Source organism: Eimeria tenella, genomic scaffold (genome assembly GCF_000499545.2).
Source record: "Eimeria tenella Houghton genomic scaffold, Eth_scaff22, whole genome shotgun sequence".
Taxonomy (NCBI): domain Eukaryota; phylum Apicomplexa; class Conoidasida; order Eucoccidiorida; family Eimeriidae; genus Eimeria; species Eimeria tenella.
In genome coordinates, this window is record NW_013542053.1 from 250,149 (window position 1) to 267,439 (window position 17,291).

A 17,291-nucleotide genomic window follows, 5' to 3' on the forward strand; every position below is an offset into this window, starting at 1 on the left:
TTGCTTTTTCTCACTTTGCATCCGGCACCTTCTTTGTAGGCCTAGCTTCCTAGTTTTCATTCTTTTCCCGTTCATTCTTGCCCTTTGCACTACTAGAGTTGCATTCTGCCAACCGTTAGTCTGGCTCAAAATGGCTCCCACTTTCGGCCAACTCAGAAGCCTTGGGGAATCAACGGCTGAGCAAAGAGGCATGTTCACCCTGTTGGTGCATGGGTGGACTTCGCTGCCACGCAGGAGCTACTCGTAATCAATTAGGACTCCCGAGTGATGCAGTCCTTGCGTAGAAAAACAGGTGATGTAGAACAATCTGGTAGAGTAGAATAAACGAAAGATGGTAATAATCCACCCAACGATACCCATACAAGTTCCGAACTGCATGAAATAATTGGGGAATAAGGAAAAAGCAAACGTTCAAAACGTTATAAAAACGAAAAGAGGAGAGCAAACGGACAAAAAATGGTCGAACAATCAAATATAGATGGAAGAATAATAAATCGTAGCTTAATGTGGAAAAGAAGAAATAAACAAGAGGTACAGGCGCGATATATTGGATAAAAGGAATAAATTTAAATAGTTTAAAGCGAAAGGAATACCAGTGTCACTTAGAAGAGAGCGAAACAAGGAAACGGAAGTGTACGCGAAAGTAAATAGAGTTCTACACAACTACAAATAGTGAGAAAAAACAAAGTCTTAGGTGATTCAGGTCAGAGTGAACGATAGAAACAATCAGCGGAAGCATAGCGAGGAAACGGAATTTTAAATGTATTCCCTAGTGGGCTGCCTCTAACCTGAAGGGAGTGAAAACCAAAAGAATTGTTGCAGAAGTGTATCTGGCATTTAGGCTGAGCTATATCTAAAGGTAAGCAGAGCCAAACATCAAGGGCCAAGCAAGGAGAAAGAACCCGAAGTTTCATTGCTTAGAATCAGTGTAGACTAATGACTCTACCATGCGTTATAGACGGAAGTATACACCTACTGTGGAAAACTGGGCTTTTTCGGAAGCAACCGGCTGTAGAGAGACCCGCAGAGGCAATGCACATAGGGATAACTCAATACAGGAAAGACAGAAGCAACACATACAGGAAGACACTCTGAAGCAGGGACGCAGCACGCAACAAAGCAGCAAGCGTACAAAGACAGAAACTTAGACAGGTGGACGCTGCGGTCCCAAGTTCGACGGAAGCACATCGGAGCCAAGTCGTAGTGAAGCTAAACAACAAGACAAAATCACCCTTCAGAGACAAGCAAAACAGTTTTGGAAGCGAAGAAGTTGTAGTGTGCATTAATAGAACTTCCCACTCCTCACGCTACAACGTTTCCACGGAATGGCCTCCGGCGTCGTATTATTCAGAAGCTGGAGATTGGCGCAGTCCTGAACTCAGTGCCATGCGAAGACAAGGAGTCTGGACGTGCTCCAATTAAAATTCTTCAGCAGTTTCCAATGGCCAACGTAGGTGCCTGCTGCTTGTAGCGCACGTTTCCATGAAACATCGTAGTGGAGATTCCCAAAAGCTATGCATTACTCGCAAGGGCCCTGCTGACTGCGGCATCGCCGCCAGATGCAAAACACGCGCTTGGCGGCAGAGTTCAATGTTTCATGGGAAGGGCAGAGCTCCAGGCCTGGCTACCAAGGCGCTGTGATTTTTGTTGAGTGAATTGGGATTGTTTAGACTTCTGTGTGTGTCGTAGAGTCCCAGTGCAGATCTCCGTAAGAGTGCCTAAAAAGTATTCCGAGAATTTGAAGGGCTCTGGCTCAACAGCAGTTGGGCATGGTCTTTTGACCCCTAAGGAACACCTTCACTGGTTTGAGTTCAGCGCTCGCGCACTCATTTCTTGCGAGAGGGAGTCTCGAGAATATTCCTCTCAGAAGGTGAATACAGCAAGCTACCGAGAATGAACCCCTCAAGGCAGGGAAAACCTCCTCCCCTGTTGAAATTCGATACTTATCTCGGTTCTAGTCGGGCAACAGGTTATCCTTAACCTGTTGCCAGTCCCCAACCTGATCCTATACCTGCAGGGGACATCTCTAGATCATAATATTCACTGCTTCCTAAGGTCTTTCTACTGCTTATGTTTGTGTATATTTTGGTTTATCAAGATTCTTGCGGCAGCTTGCGTGCCTAAATGTGATACGTTGCACTGAAGTCTGAGCGTGGCGAGCGACGCTCACTTTGGATGTTATGTAACATGACTGATTCCCTGCTGCTCAAGAACAATATGGACCACAAATCTATTTTCTAACGTATTAAAACAATAAACCCATAGCAACTAGCGTTTTTATTCAACCCTTGTTATTGCGGTAAGAGTTTTGTCTCTACCAGCCCCAATTGGCGCTGTTAGTGCCTCACTAACCTTCTGTCTCGGACCTATTTTATTTTTTCGTCAATTGCATTTCATTGCCCGATACAATTTCTTCTTGCCGTACTGCCGATCTTCTGTGTCGAGCTTCATTGAACTTGCTGCCAATCATTTCGAATCAACCACAAGCCAGTGCGCCTCTCCCAGATTGAGAGCATCCCTGCAACTTCATACAAACCCACCATTCGAGAGTTATGGACATCTTCGTTCTTCAGGACTGGAGGAAAGCAGCAAGTGAAGCGCTGTTCGTCAGCAGCGGCGCCGTCGCCCCGGCACTTCAGGAGCTCGGAAGTGTCATGGCATGAAAGGTTCGCAGAGCGGTTCCCTACGCTGCACGAGAATCAATGGGTTTAAGACAGAGGCGATTGGATATAGGGGGTGACCGGGGAGGGGCCGCTCCGTCGAATACAGAATATCAGGATGACATGGTACCTCTAAGTGAGCTGCAGCGGAGGCTCGACTTCGAGCAAAAGGTCTTCGACGATCGAACGATTGTTCCATCCATTAAATGGAAAGTACCGGAGAGGCCGCACAGTAGCCTGCATCTTATATGGGGTGCACTGCTACTACTCGTTGTTCTATTCGTACGGCGGCTTCCCCGTTTTCCTGGGGTCAAGCCGGCGCGCGCAGAGCCTGGCGACCCCCTGATGTACTGGGAAGCAAAAAATATCCTTGGAGAGAATCCGAAAGAAGGGCTACAGCGGCGACTACGTGCAAACCCTCATTTGCTGAAGGGTTTTAGTGAGTTTGCACAGCTGTCGAAAGAGAGTTTGGATCGCAGAGACAAGACAGCCCAACGCATCTACAGCTATCAGAGGGAAATGGTAGATGCCTTCAATCCACTTCTTATTGTCACCGATCGTATAGAGGCTTTGTTAAAGCAGCTGCCACCACAAGCTCAAACGCTTCCACCCAACGCTAAGGAGCTGCGTACTCAGTTGCAGCTTCTTAGCGAAGCAGAAGCAAACAAGTCGTACAAGAAGGCAGAGTTCCTGGAGAATTGGGACAGGGGACGAATGAAGAGGGAACTGTACACCGATCCCGCGGTGATTAATTCACTGCGCCAGCTGATGGATTTTGACTCAGCACACATGAGAAAGAAGATTGCACTGCTGGAGTTCCTGACCAACGAAGCCTCAAAAGCAGTCAACGGCTGCAGTATTGCCCCAGTCGTGAAAAGGGAGCTACAGGCTCTTGAGACGAAGGTTCAACACGCAGCTAACGACGCTCAGAGAGAGGCAGCAAAATGCATGGAGCTGTTACCACCACAGGACCGCTGGATGCTTCTGCTTTTCGTCGATCACATTGGACCCTCCGCGTGAAGAGGCGAGTAGACAACCTTGTTAGGGCGCTGCATGTTGCTTTCTACAGTGGGGGCGTGCAAGGTGTCAACAATGAACGTTTCTGCATGAATTTGGCGGCAGAGAGCCCTCTGGACAAGCCTGCAGTAGTGCTTTACTATGAAAGTGACATACGCACTGTTTAGCGCTTGCCTACCCACCAGCTATGCTGGGTTCAACAGGTATATCAGTCTGATGCTTATATGTTAAAAGTACCTTGGGAAGTAGCCGAGGACTCGAACTTGATTGCGCTAGGGCGCTTTCAGGGCTTTGACCCCTTCCAGATTCCGCTGCGGCTGATGCCAGCTGGGGGGTTCTGTTGACCAAACTTTTTGGCTTATGCCCAGGGAAAACGCGGCTGCTAAGTGCACAGTTCACTACTGACTTCCAATTGGCTGCGAAGAGGGAATTCTGCAACGCATGCGTGGTATTTGGGGCGTGTGTAAGTAGCTTATTAGGAGCTGTGGCCGCCTGTTTAACGAATTTGGTAACTGTAGTAGCCTGCCCCGGTCCCGTTCTGACGCTTGAACGGCGATACACTGCTGTAGAGAGATTGTGAACTGAAGTGCGCAGGAATGTAGTGAGGCGCAGCTGTTGCTCACTCCGCGCAAACAGCGTGAGGAGTCTACAATGATTTATTTAGAAGCTGTGGCTCTTTTGAACTTACTCATGCATGCGTGCCAGTGGGGTCACAAGGACGCGACATAGGCAGCCGTTGTTTTTCGGGGAGGTGATGCCGTCAGGTAATTAGGTGTGCTGAGTATGTAACTAGCGCTCTGTTTGTTCCTGATACGACAGTCACCGTGTGGTGTGCCTTCATGTCTGTAAGCAGGAGCAAGTACCTTCTTCTCTACCATTTTATCTCGAGCACCTATGCCAAGAAATAAAGGGAGGTGCTGAGAGTCCCTCCTGCGCTCTTGAACGCCTCCACCAGCTCATTGTTTGCGCTGAGGCGGAGATGCGTAATGAGCACAGCAACGCAGCTTCTAAGCGCTGAATTGCAATCATACATTCAGTGTATTTAGTCTGGCAAGCACTGGGATTTTAGGTGTCCCAAAATCCTGGCGACTCTAGCCACGGGTGGTCCATGTTCTCAGGGACGACGCGGAGAACAACACCCTTCAGATGCGTCGCATCGTCATTAGAGTTCATCTCTACAACCCGTTTACATCAGTAATTCAGATGCAAGTACTGTTAATTTTTGAAAACAGACAGTTTCTCTGATGGTCTTCACCTGTGGGGCCACTGCGTTGTGGTGCGAGCATGGCAGTCACACTTGGCAACAGTTAACTGGAACCGAAGTTGCCCGCCCCCTATTCCGCTCTTTTCTTGCTTTATCTTATTCGAAATTAACGACCATTTCTGTACTGCAGAGTTTGAACCCACAATTGCAGGCTTTGGCCTTTTCACGCCTTCTCAGGTTCGCGCACCAGTCGTTGTCCATCGAAGCATGAGCGGCGCCTGAGAAGTTCGCTACAATGTGTTCGAAAGGCTCTTAAGCTGAAAAGCGTTAATGATATCTTTAACTGCAAACGAATAGCAGCTTAACACAGCCGTACTCAACGCAGTGGTGCTGCATTGTTTCAGCTGATCAGCGCACATTTCAGAACCCGCCTGTTACCTCCCCAGCAGTTACTCAATGTCAGCTCAGCACGGAATTACAACCAGAGTCTCGGTGCCTCCATCTGAGGCGGCCACTGGCTTCTGTAGAGGTTCCCCAGGTTCCCTTCATTCTAGCACAAGCTGAAGGTTGAAAAGCAACACTTTGAGCAGTAGCTGATGGCGATGTTGCAGGGCAACAGCCTGACAGTGACTGCCACTGGATATCACCTAAGAGCTTATCCACATAGAAATCTTCGCAAGGATTCCGGGGACAGACAAGGACGACAGCCAGCTGCAGGGCCTGGGGAGTTCTCTCAGCAAGACAGAGCTTCCCATTTTCACCCGACGTGCGCTCAACTACGTCCAGAAGAGATAAAGTCTGATGGAGCCTCGAATCCACATTTTTGGGAGACAAACCCTCTCAACACGGAAACACTGACGTTGCCGCAGTTCCATTCAGCGGGAATTTTGGAGTCATCAAACGTGAAGGCGCCGGCCGCTAAAGCAGGTACAAGCACAGAATCTTTTCGCGAGCATTCCATGTTCTCTGAAGCTTCAAATATTTTCCATTGTGGACACATTCCACGTGTTTCTGACAAGCCTGTGCCAGTGGCAGAGTGCACCAAACCACAATGTGGAGCCACTGCATCTTCTCCCGTAAAACAATGTTGCTCTCGACGAAGCAGTGAAGCGAGAGATGTTTCTCAGAGAGCCAAGCTCACTCGGCAAAGTGCTGATGACGAAAACTCCGTGCAGAAGCCGAAAAAAATCAGCAGAGCGCGGAGCCCACAGTGGCCGGTGCATTTTGGCCTTTTCTTTTACAGCGCTGTACATTTCGCTCTCCTGCTGCTTCAGGAAGCACAGGGTATAGTCACTTTATGCTTGTGGCAGATCTTGCAAAAGCTCTTGCTGCTCTCGAATAACCTGCTCTGCCACTGTAGCTTCGGACTGAACCTGGTTGCCGTGGGTCTCCTTCGGAAGTTTCATGACGGTGAGGGAGGGCTTGCAGTCTCCGTTCGCGCATTCGCAAGACTTTTGCGGATGTTAGGAACTTTAATGGAGCGCACTGCGGCCACGGCTCTTGCCGCGGAGTCCAAAGCTGCCTCGAAGATGCTGGCAGCACGCAGGGCAGCAATCAAGACCGCAGCAGTAGTTGGCTCAAAGTGGACCACCCTGGCTACTTGGGTGACGACACTGCCCTACCCCGCCTCCACAGATTCAGCTCGGACGAAGAAGCAAATGAGGGCCCCTCAGGGTGGAGCTGAGAGTAATGGAAACTTGCCATTAACACCTGAGGAAGCGCTTGCAACAGGTGATGCAGAAATATCACAGTAGAATTACAGGTTAGGAAAAAAACATGGCTAACGCAGTTTCATGCACAATAAACGAAGATGGGAGCATCTTGAGAGCATTGCGCAAAGATGCACACTGTTTTGTTTTTTCAGCTTGCGACTTGTGGGCCTCTATGCACCTCGAGACGCCCTCCAAACATCTTAGTGTTCTTGAGTTTCAGGATCTTCTCCGGAAGCGCTTCTCGGTGAAAGACGGCCTCCTGTACTTGGTTCCAAAGGACCGTGCTAACGAGCTTGAAGCACCACCAGCCACACCAGCAGTGACACGAAGGGGAGGATTGCAGCAAATACTGTCCTGGGCTTTTCTGCCACAAGGCAATGAGCCGTATTGCACTAAGCCTTTGAGTTTAGCGGTCTACGCCATGCTACAGAGGGCCCACTCGGCTTACAGCGCATATGCCACGGTACTCTCAGCTTCACTTCTATCTTTGCGATAGCAACAGTGGCAACAGCAGCAGCACATGCGACAGCACAGAACCAAAGAACTGGACACTGTGCCATGTGCTTTCACGGCGAATGCGACGAAAAGTGCCGCCACACTTTTAGATGTACGCTAGCGCGTACTAAATGAATAAGCTGAAAGGCTCAGGGCGGATATCACTGTCGCAGCAGCAGACCCGCAATTGTGTTACTCAGCCCATTTCGAAGTACTATTTTGGGTAATTGCTACTGCTGATGCCGCCAACACTGTTTATTGTTCTCTGCTGGCCCATATCCGGGTCTCTTCACGTGTGTTGCTACGCTTGTGCTGTTGCGTAGGTCCTTGGGCGGAAGTTTCGTGCTGCTTGCGGGTTTGCCGTTGCCGCAAGCTTCAATGTCACTTCGCGTATCTGGAAGATGTTACGCGGGTTGCTTCAATGTGCGTCACCAAGCTTCACATTTCAATCTTTCTGGACTAACATTGCACAGTCGGCGGATGCCGCATCACTGCTTGCTGCACAGTGCACCGTCGCCTCTGCCTTTGTTGAAATGCCTGCCGCTGAGGGCCGTAGTTCGCCTTCGAATGCTTGAAACATCGGTCGCCAGACTTTGCTTCCGGCGGTGCTTGAAGATTACTATGTGTAGCTTTTTGCTCTGCTGGTTGTTTCTTTTTTAGGACACTGTGTACACGAAGACATGGGTCGGAATTAGAAGCAAAATAAGAAGTAAGGCGCGGGAGATGCGCCTTGCAGTGCTGGGTGGCTCAAGTCACTGACCCCCATGTTTCGCCTTTAACCTTTTGACGCCGCTAGATTGAGAGACAACTGGTCAGGGAAGGCTCAAGGTGACAATCTGACCTTGCGAAATCCACACCGTTTCCCGCTCGAGGGCAGCAGTACTGGATCAGGGAGGGCATCAGGATTGGATCAGGCTGGAGCCCACTTCGTTGGGATGGATGTCACATTTTCTTCTCGTTTTTAAAGTTTGTTGCTGATGTCGCCAAAAATTTGTGTGAAAGGTAAAATGCAGCTCTTGGAACTTCTGCGGGAGGCCGTATTCGCTTTGTGACGTAAGAATAGAGAACACGAAACGGCCCGTTGTGACAGTGCTGTTTAACGAGCCCGCGCCATCAAACTGGGCTTTCTTTATCTAGAACAAGCTCGTGCTCTGAGAATAGATCGGCAAACACATTCACTGCGAGCTCGACGCAACTTCCCTCACTCCGTATCGTAACGAAATGGTAGAATGATGGCACCATTCTGGTAGTCGTAATATTGGGAACGAACCGTGAACTGGCCCTGGAGCGTGAAGAGGTCCTGCATTTCTGTGGAGCGTGGCACCTGTGTACCACGCTGTGCTTTGACAATACAGAACGTCTGCCTCGGCTTTGCCCACAAGACACGAGATGGCGGGGAAACGCCACAGGGCTTCGCTCGTAGCAAGAGAGGCAGTAGCCGAGTCACGAAGTGAGGTTCACCTAGCCTGGAGCCGTGCCTTCGCTAGTCTGAGCCTGCACTTGTCTGGCTAACGTAGGCTTGTGGCTACCTACAGCTAGTGAATCCTTGGATGGGAGTCAGAGCATTAACTGGGTGAATGCTCTAACTCCCACTGGTCCCGATACGTCATCCCCAAGCGCCTTCAAACTACAAATGAATTTCCTCGGACAGGAGCTTGGTGAACCTGAGCTGGAGCCATCATAAGGTAGAACCCGTGATTTGAATGTAGATGAACCAAATAGTTTGTCTTGGAAATGAATCAATGGAACGTGTAACTAGCTCGCGACCGACAGGAGTTGTAAATGTTAAGGCAGAGAACACCAATCTGCTGTGGGAAGAAACTATCACCTTAAGGCTTGTCCAGTATTTCCAAATCATGCTGCGCACGTTCACTTATACTAGACGTACAGACAACGATGGGCTGCGCCAGCTACGAGATTCCAGGCTGGCCTGGTAAACCATTAGCCTCTATCTCTACTGCCTCCCTAGTAAGCACCTGGGGTGAAAAGCCTCCGACAAAGGCCCACAGGCCTCACGCTGTCTGACAAATACCGAAACACAAGAAAACCAGCACCGTGCGTATTCTCCTGGATGTGGAAATGTAGTGTAGAGCGAACAACTACCATTTAGCACACATCCCCGGTAAGCTTGGAAAAATATCATTAAACAGCGCGGGTCTATCCAAAAATGCATCGTTTGCATGCTGCTGTGCGTGTAAAAGAAAATTAAAGTCATTGCAGCAGGTGCAGAGACGAGGGGATTTCATCACCTCGCTGCTTTGTGATGCCAGTGGCAGAAGAAGCTTCTGCTGCCACACCGTCTGCAACAGGAAAAGCTGTTTCTTGTGCTGCTTCTGGCTGTGCGCGTCCTCTGTACAATGTACCAGCATCACTTGGACTGGACGTGCTTAGCGACTTTCTCCTTCAACTCCGCCACCTCATCGCGCTCCCTGCAGCATGCATTGTGACAACTGCGAACGCAACTCGGTAGTTACACAGTTTACACAGCTCGGCAGCTTGGCTGCTGCAATGCTAGTATGCTAGCTAGGCTAACCTATTTTGGGCAGCTTACTTAGGCTTGCAAGGAGACTTAGACTCCCTAGCAGGCGGAACGGTAATGCCTCGTCCAGCGAGTCCACTGGGCTGTATCACCACCAAAGCAAGACAAGAGGATGCAACGACAATGAAGCCTACCTGGAAGACCGAAAACGAAATTGCTACACAAGCTCCGGCTCTATAACTGCGCTAAAATAGGCTACAGGCTTACATCCATCAAGTCTGTTGCTCTCTTGAGCAACCCGTATAGGAACGGCTGCAGCAGGAGCCGAACTAGTTGCGTCAAGTGTTTGGCGCTGTGCGTGGCAATCCCCATCTGGCCGCTGACGAGGACCGCAACACCCAGAAGCAGCCCAAGCAGAAGCAGAGGCAGTATCAGCCAGTTGCTGGTAGCAAAAGACACCACCATACCTATTTCATTCCACCCAAGACAGATAAGCAACAGCCAACCCCACAGAGGAACAGAACGCCAGGAAGCCCCACTGCCACAGCGCTGTTGCAGCAGCTGGGCCTCGCGGCACTGCTGTTGCATCGACGCGACTGCTCTCCTCTGTATGGCTTGCTCAGATATGGAATCTATGAGCGGTCTATAGAAGGCAGCGGGCATTGGCTGCTCTTCGCTGGTGGCGTGTGCCTGTGCTGTACTGTCCATCTGTTTCCCCGTCTCTGTCTCCCCAGCAGCGGCTTCCAGGGTGGGAGAAGAGAGAGAGAGCCGTTCTAACTGCATCTCGCGTAGTGTGGGAATAAGCACTGCGAAACACACCACAGTAGCCCTTGACCGTAAACCACTAGCATGCCCCTCAAACCTCAAGCTCCTTTCACACAAACTCGCACCACTGCAAATCCCTAAAACCTAAATACGTCTCTACACCCAAATTTGAATTTCTTAAGGGGATAGACGTGGGCACTGACGGAGAGCCTGGGACTTTGCTGTCAAGAACAGGGACTGAAGTTTCTCCGCGGAAAGCACTTCCCACCGCCTCGGCTGATCGTCTTCATCAAAGGCGAAAAACATTGTGAACCTATGAGGCACAGAAGCAGGCACGATAACGAAATAGTGACACCACTAATCATTATATGATAGATGCAACCATGGAGAGGGCATGGATCGGATGGCAAGATCAAACGTAGTAGGGCAGATTCGGAACGCGCAGGGCAATCCACATGAGAGACGGTCAATATATAATGAACCGCCAAAAACGGCCGAAATTCTGCAACCTGAATGCACGTTATTCTGCAATCTGAATCGATGGTTATGTATAATCGACACAAACGGCCTAAATCAAGTGCGCAAGCAACAACAGAGAATGAAGAAGAACTCATCAAGCGACCCATCGAAACCCCAACCAAAATGGCGAGCTAAACCGATGAAAACACGGATCCGTGGACCTCCTTCCCACCTTTCAGTTACATAAACATGCAGTGTTCCTGCAAGCTTCGAAAGGGAAGTTCTAAGCTGCCACAGAGCCACGACTCGGCAGCGAACTGCAAACTCAGCAACCCATGCAGCTCCTGCTGCGTCTGCGTCCGCCTCGTCAGTGTCACTATCAAGTCCCCGTGCAGCCGCACCGAAGTGAGCAGCACAAACCGTTGCGTTTGCTGCAGCCCGCCCTCGGCAGACTTCCCAGAAAGCAGGAGGAGAAAAATCTGTTGGAAGAAGGCAAAACCACACGGGAAACAACGCAATCCCATTATATGATAATACAGCTGCTGATGATTCTGCAACTACTGCCGCCGCGGAAGCGCCAGGTAAAGATGAATACCGCGGCTGCAAGGCACTTTAGGCCAACCCACCGCGGGATGAGAGTAGAGCGTCAATGCCCGTGAAGCCATCAGCACACTTCTCCTGTGCAAGTGCCACAGCAAATACACACTTCTTATATAAACGCTACTCCTCACAACTAAAGCCATGACAGTAAACCTGAATCTGCAGGGTGAAGCACGAGAACACAAAACATCTGCATAAGGGGTGAAGACTGACGGCAATGGCCTCGTTCAAAAATTTTTGCTGATTTTCTCGGATGGCCTGCACCTCTTGCTGCATCTCCTCTGTCAACTCACAAACAAAACACACAAGCTTCAGCCAAATATATGCACAACCTAACAGCAACAATACGAGCATAGAGGAGGCGTTTAAGGGAATAGCTGATGCATTTGCTGCAGGTGCACCTAAAGCTATTAGAAACAGCCGCGCGGACGAGAAAAGAACAAAAACACAAGCAGAGAGACGCACGCTGCAGAAAAACACAAGAGCCAAAAGCAGGCGCGTCGCGACAAGGGAACAAAAATTGATAAATCGGAATGGACCTAGCCACACAGATAGGGAGAGCGATGCAGCGGTATGCAGTACGCGCCGAATGCCAGATGTAAGTGCTCCTTACGGCGCAGCGAATCTGCGATGAGACTGGAGGGGAATTGAAGACGATCGCCGCTCTCCACTTCAATGCTGCATTCTTCACTGAAAGCCTCAAAGTCCGCAGTCGCGGCAGCAACCGCCCCAGCACTACGAGTGCAAACGCAGCAGCAGCTTATCATCTGGACATGTGAAATACGTGCACGAATGCTCACTGTACCACGTGCCTGCAGCATGACTGCAACAAAAGCAGCGACTGCTACAGAAATTGTAGAGGAGATGTTTCCGTACCTTCTCTTGCGGAAAGCAGCCCAGGCTTCAAGCATCAGCTCACCCTTCGCCTGCAGATGTAGAAAAAGGAGCAACAGCAGTGCGCCATACTCCGGGCATGTCACTGGAGCCCTCTGTCTGCTATCAAGCGCCGCCCTAAAGTGCTGTTCCAATGGTCCTATACGTTGCGTGCTGTAAATCAGAGCTCACCGACGCAGCACTGTTCCTCGGATCCCTCGTGTAGGCCTCTCTGTTGCAGCAGCAGCAGTAAAACACCGCTCTCGATCGTTTCAAGGCACACGATATGCAACAGTGCTGATGAATGCTTGCAGATATCCCTTTTCACGGCTGCAGCTACTGTGACGCTGCAGCTGCTGTAAGTGCTGCAGTTGGTAGGGGTACGAGCACGCGGCGTCGGCGTTCCACATAGTGCTAACTCTGCACTTGCCTACAAATGATGATATTTGTGCAAAAGCCTACAGCAGTTGATGTCTGCGCTGCAAACGCTGTCGTACCTAAGTGCGTCCTTGTATTTCCGCGCAACTCGCACTCGGGCTTCAGAAAGCTGCGAGTCTACAATTGGCTTCAGGGTAGAAATAAGGCTGAACCACCAAACACGAACCAAATGAGAGACAAGAGGAAGAATGACACAACAGGAGTTTCGGCGACTATGGCACAGGAAGTAGCAACAGCAGCGACGGAAAAACCAGAGCTATGAAGAAGGCAACGGCAATACTGGAGCAGCAGCTGACGCTTCGATGAGTTCCGTCTTGACACTTGTGCAAATCTTCTCCTGATACCGCGTGGCCTGTGACAGGTATTGTGCTGCATATGCAATCACACGCCACTAAAAACTGTAACGTTAGAAATATCAGGCGCAGAACGCGCGGGCATTTTCGTCTAGCGACACAGACAGGCAGCTAATGTGGACGGTTGTGACAGAAGAGCAAAGAAAATACATACAAAGGCTATGACTCACTTAATGCGTCGTGCACGATAGTCGTAATCTCCTTCTTTATTGCTGCTGTGTCTGCTGCCGTGGGTTTCAAGTACTGCTGCTGCAGAGCGGCAGCACGGGAAGTCGCCATTTGCAGTGCCTGCTGCTTCAAGTCCTGGCATCGGTAGATCGCAAGCATTTCCTTCTGATTTGGAATATCCAGGTGAGACTGCTGCTTTATTGTCTCCTAAACAGCAACAATAGCAAAAGTAGCCGCTTCTATGGTATTAAACCAGACAAATTCCAGTGCGCCTGCACCTTTCATTATTAGATCAGTTGTTTTTGCTGTAGTCTTTTCTTTTCATGTAAGCTTTCGTTTGATATGAATAGTGCCACCTCTCCTGCTGCTACTATTGAAACTGCTCTCTGCGCAATGCTTTCGTCCTCACCCAGATATTCTTCGCATACGCACCGAAGCCGTCGGCCGGAACGTTACGAGTGTACGACTTGGGGCTGAATTCGTTTGCCCATCTGCGGAAAGAAGATAAATAGGATTAGAAAATGCACACAGCAGAACTGATGCTCGACACCGCTACAGAAAAAGCTGAAGCAGCGCAAAAATTTGGGCTTGTAAAAAAAATTTGACACTGGCGTTCACTCCGCCACGCAAGCAGGGTACATCAGCAATGCCAGTGCACACCCCTTTTGTCATGACTGCTGCTCCTTTGGAAAACTAGAATTCCATAGATGCTACCGCTGACGCGACGGAACCAGCTTCTTAGTGCTGCAGTACCTGGTTCTGAGCCTAATAACGTCCTTTTCGAACTCTTCCGGAGCGAGTAGTTTGTGTGCTAGTCCCACGACCTCGACTGTAAAGAAATCCTGAGCCGATCTGTCAGCTGCAGAGCCAGGCTGCGGAAAAAAAATGCACAATTCTAACGGTGCCAGCCGTTGCTGCTGCTGGGGCCTGCAGCTGTTGCTCGGGTAGCAAATGTGCAGCGTTCCCTCCGCAGGCTACTTCGAGAAATGGATTGAGTCTCGTCACCACTACATAGCAATCAACCGCCATGTGAAAGTGTTGCAGCAAGAAAAGCAGTGAAAAAGAAAGCACAGGAGGTACCTTCTCGATTTCATTCCAGATTTTGTCCACGTAGTCTTTCACAATCCTTTCCTTCATAACATCTGTCCGCACAAACAAACTCGTATAGCAATACCTTATGCCATAAGCCTTTCAGCGTACACAAAGCAAAGCGCAGCAAAATCAATACAATGGCAGCACGGAAGGCAATACTACCAACATCAGCAGCAACACACCTTCAGGGACGATTGTTGGTGCCCAGTCACGTACGGCGAATAGTAAAATCGTTTTAGGAGCGCTGTGAATATCACAAGGAAGATACACATGCATGAACGAATTTCAGCTGGCCTATGGGTATATTTACGCCAAGTAAAGACAGACTGGCCTAGAGAAGACGTAAACCAGGAGACACTCCCGACCATGTGAATACAAAAGCAACAAAAACAGGTGAGAGGCTTACAGACAAGCACTAAGATTACACCACAAACACACAGCTGGTACATTCATTATCCTTATTAACCACAAACAAAGGCCACCGATGGGCACAAGCAGACAAACAAGTCGAATCAGTCTAAGCCAACGACGAACGTAGTCGGGAAACAACTTCCAGATGACAAATGGACCATGGCAGATAAACACAGAAACAAATAGACGAATACGAAAAGCGGAGATGAATCTCAACTAATTTACACATGCCAAAACTTGACACGAAAATGAAAGTGGAGGGGAAAAACCCCAAAGAGGACAGGCAATGCCCAGCAGAAAGCACATAACCGTGTTCACTGCGCCTGGTGTCTCGTGTGACAGATTGGGCACAAGGCACACTCGTCCTGGCGCATGAAGAGCTCCAGGTTAGCCTCCATAACAGTCTTTAGAAGGCCAAAGCCGGAACCCGTGTGACAGCCAAGCGCCGAGCAGCTGATGTTCACAAGGAGACAATCCGCCAGGGCAAGAGCAAACAGGGAGAAAAAATTCTCGTATGTCTGTCGTCGGTCTCCCCGTTCACGTGAATCCAGGCCCTCAACATCCAGTATCAGCACTGGACGCTGCAGAGTCGAACTGCTGCTGCTTTTGCTTTCGCCGCCGCTGTTAGCATCGCTGTTGCTAGTGCTGTTGCCGCTGCTTGTACCATGGAGGTTATCCCGCCCTACCCATAATCCCTTCGTGGTCTGGCTGTAACCCTTTTGTGCATCCATCACCTGAAAGCTGCATCCGAATAGAGAGTTCATCAGCGTGCCTGCGCATTCACGTAACAGAAAAGCAAACCCTACAACCACGGCAATAGAACGAGCAAATCCAACAGCTGCAAAAAGAACACCCTCCAACTCCCCGACACCCAGGATGGTGAGGGTGACGGAGTACTGTTTCAGGAGAGCACACAGCAGCAATTAGTGACAGCAGCAGCGAACGCCAGCAACCGGAGGGAGCAGCAGCAAACAACGGTGGCGCTGGAAACGAACTTTTGCCACTGCTCTGGGAGCCCAAGATGGTGATAACATTGAAACTAAAACCAACGTCTGCAAGTCCTTGGTCCCTCATCCATTTCTCCAGATCAGCACTGAGATGTACATACACAGTGGCTCATCAGTATGTCCACCCGACGCGAACGCACAGTGCAGAAGCTACATGCCACAGGTGGGCCGATGTGTGCCCTTCGAAGTACTGTGCTGGTACTAAAGGACTGTGCCTTGTTAACGCTGAGCTTCATCTGTAACGATGCTTATCGTCTTCCAATCATCGTACTTTCCCCCTAATTCCTACGGCTCTCTTCCCTCCTGTGACTCCATGCCTATCTATAATTCGGGATGCAAATTTATTCGCAAGCGTTTCCGTGTTCCATAATTATGTGACTCCATTCCCTCGTCCCTTCCTGCGACTCAGTCTCGTTCTGCCTCCTTCTGTGCCTCTATACGCACGTCGCTGCCTAATCTTTCATAATCGTTAATATTCCTGGTGTTGGCCCCAGTGGCAACGGCCAATCAACAGCAGTAGAAACAACAGTAGCAAAGGGATCTGCAGTTAAAGGGGATATTTTCAGCTAACTTGAAGCCGAAGCAGAAGTGGACGCAGAAATTGGGAAATATCGCACCGAGCACGGATTCATGTAATATATACCACGACAAAGAAAAATATACTGAAGGGGAAGACACCAACAGAAGCATTTAAAACTTTTATTAGCCAAGTCGAAGCCTAAAGAAACACCAACAACGGCAGCAATAACAACAGGAGGGGAACCACCATTCACGAACGAGACAGAAGTACCACAGAGCACGGCAGGATCATGAGCCTTACGTCATCTCCCCGTCATAGTCAATGACTTGCACAAGATCGCCTCCAGACAAAGTCACCATCTTTACTCGCTGTTGTTTTCGGCGCAGCTGCTGTTGCTGTTCCCGTCGCAGGTGTACAACTGCTAGCACTATGGCTGCTACAGTTGGGCAACCACTACACCACTCGGTTTTCAGTGCGGTGGCGCAAGACTAGCTGAATGCGAAGGTTTAACCACCAGCACTTCCTGTCGTCGATCCGCCAGGATACGACAGCTCCTGTTGCTGCTGGTGCTGCTACAGCTGTTCACGACGCCACTGCTTTTGCATGACCAGAAGCTGCACTGAAAGAATGGAGCGAGTAAGTGACGCGCGGGTAGACAGCTGCCGCTCCTGTTGTGTTGCCGCTGATGGGGCTGGTGCCGTAACAGCGGTTGCGCCTTGCGTGTGTACCGGGTATGCCTCCTTAGCAAAAATCAAAAGATGTTTTGTTGCCTTTTAGGGTATCTTTGGCCTAGGAAGCCGCTGCTCGTGCTGTAGGACACACGACCAACCTACAGCGGCTCGGCACGTCCTGGCTCCAGGAGTACAGAGACCGAAGTGAAAATATGCGCTGCAGCTACTGCAAGTGCTGTTACAGCTGCTCTAATCTTTGTGCTCCTTAAGCTGATAGAGTGCCGGTGATATGGCGTTTCCTCTACGGGACATGTAGTGTCACCTGAGGCGTGCAGCTCCAGCAGCAGCAGCAGTAGCCAAAGGAGCT

General features: G+C 49.9%; 3 protein-coding genes across 3 annotated transcripts; 2 read left to right on the forward strand and 1 right to left on the reverse strand.

Annotated features, from left to right (window-relative positions):
• Positions 1 to 2,702: 2,702 nt before the first annotated feature.
• ETH_00015920 (uncharacterized protein) lies at positions 2,703 to 3,680 on the forward strand (the record flags this gene model as incomplete). Its single annotated transcript, XM_013374672.1, has 1 exon — positions 2,703 to 3,680. The coding sequence occupies one exon, from the start codon at positions 2,703 to 2,705 to the stop codon at positions 3,678 to 3,680; it is 978 nt and encodes a 325-aa protein (XP_013230126.1).
• Positions 3,681 to 5,477: 1,797 nt separating this feature from the next.
• ETH_00015925 (uncharacterized protein) lies at positions 5,478 to 7,663 on the forward strand (the record flags this gene model as incomplete). The annotated part of the gene is made up of 4 exons (XM_013374673.1): positions 5,478 to 5,808; positions 6,310 to 6,612; positions 6,746 to 7,056; positions 7,412 to 7,663. The coding sequence occupies 4 exons, from the start codon at positions 5,478 to 5,480 to the stop codon at positions 7,661 to 7,663; spliced, it is 1,197 nt and encodes a 398-aa protein (XP_013230127.1).
• A 1,793-nt stretch (positions 7,664 to 9,456) lies between these two features.
• Positions 9,457 to 15,800, reverse strand: ETH_00015930 (uncharacterized protein; the record flags this gene model as incomplete). Its single annotated transcript, XM_013374674.1, has 19 exons — positions 9,457 to 9,517; positions 9,640 to 9,710; positions 9,835 to 10,373; positions 10,536 to 10,645; positions 11,024 to 11,270; positions 11,418 to 11,469; positions 11,605 to 11,672; positions 12,005 to 12,126; positions 12,268 to 12,317; positions 12,457 to 12,496; positions 12,762 to 12,848; positions 12,999 to 13,071; positions 13,226 to 13,430; positions 13,633 to 13,714; positions 13,977 to 14,095; positions 14,304 to 14,365; positions 14,498 to 14,559; positions 15,087 to 15,498; positions 15,722 to 15,800. 19 exons carry the CDS (start codon positions 15,798 to 15,800, stop codon positions 9,457 to 9,459), a joined length of 2,541 nt encoding a protein of 846 aa, XP_013230128.1.
• Positions 15,801 to 17,291: the final 1,491 nt, after the last annotated feature.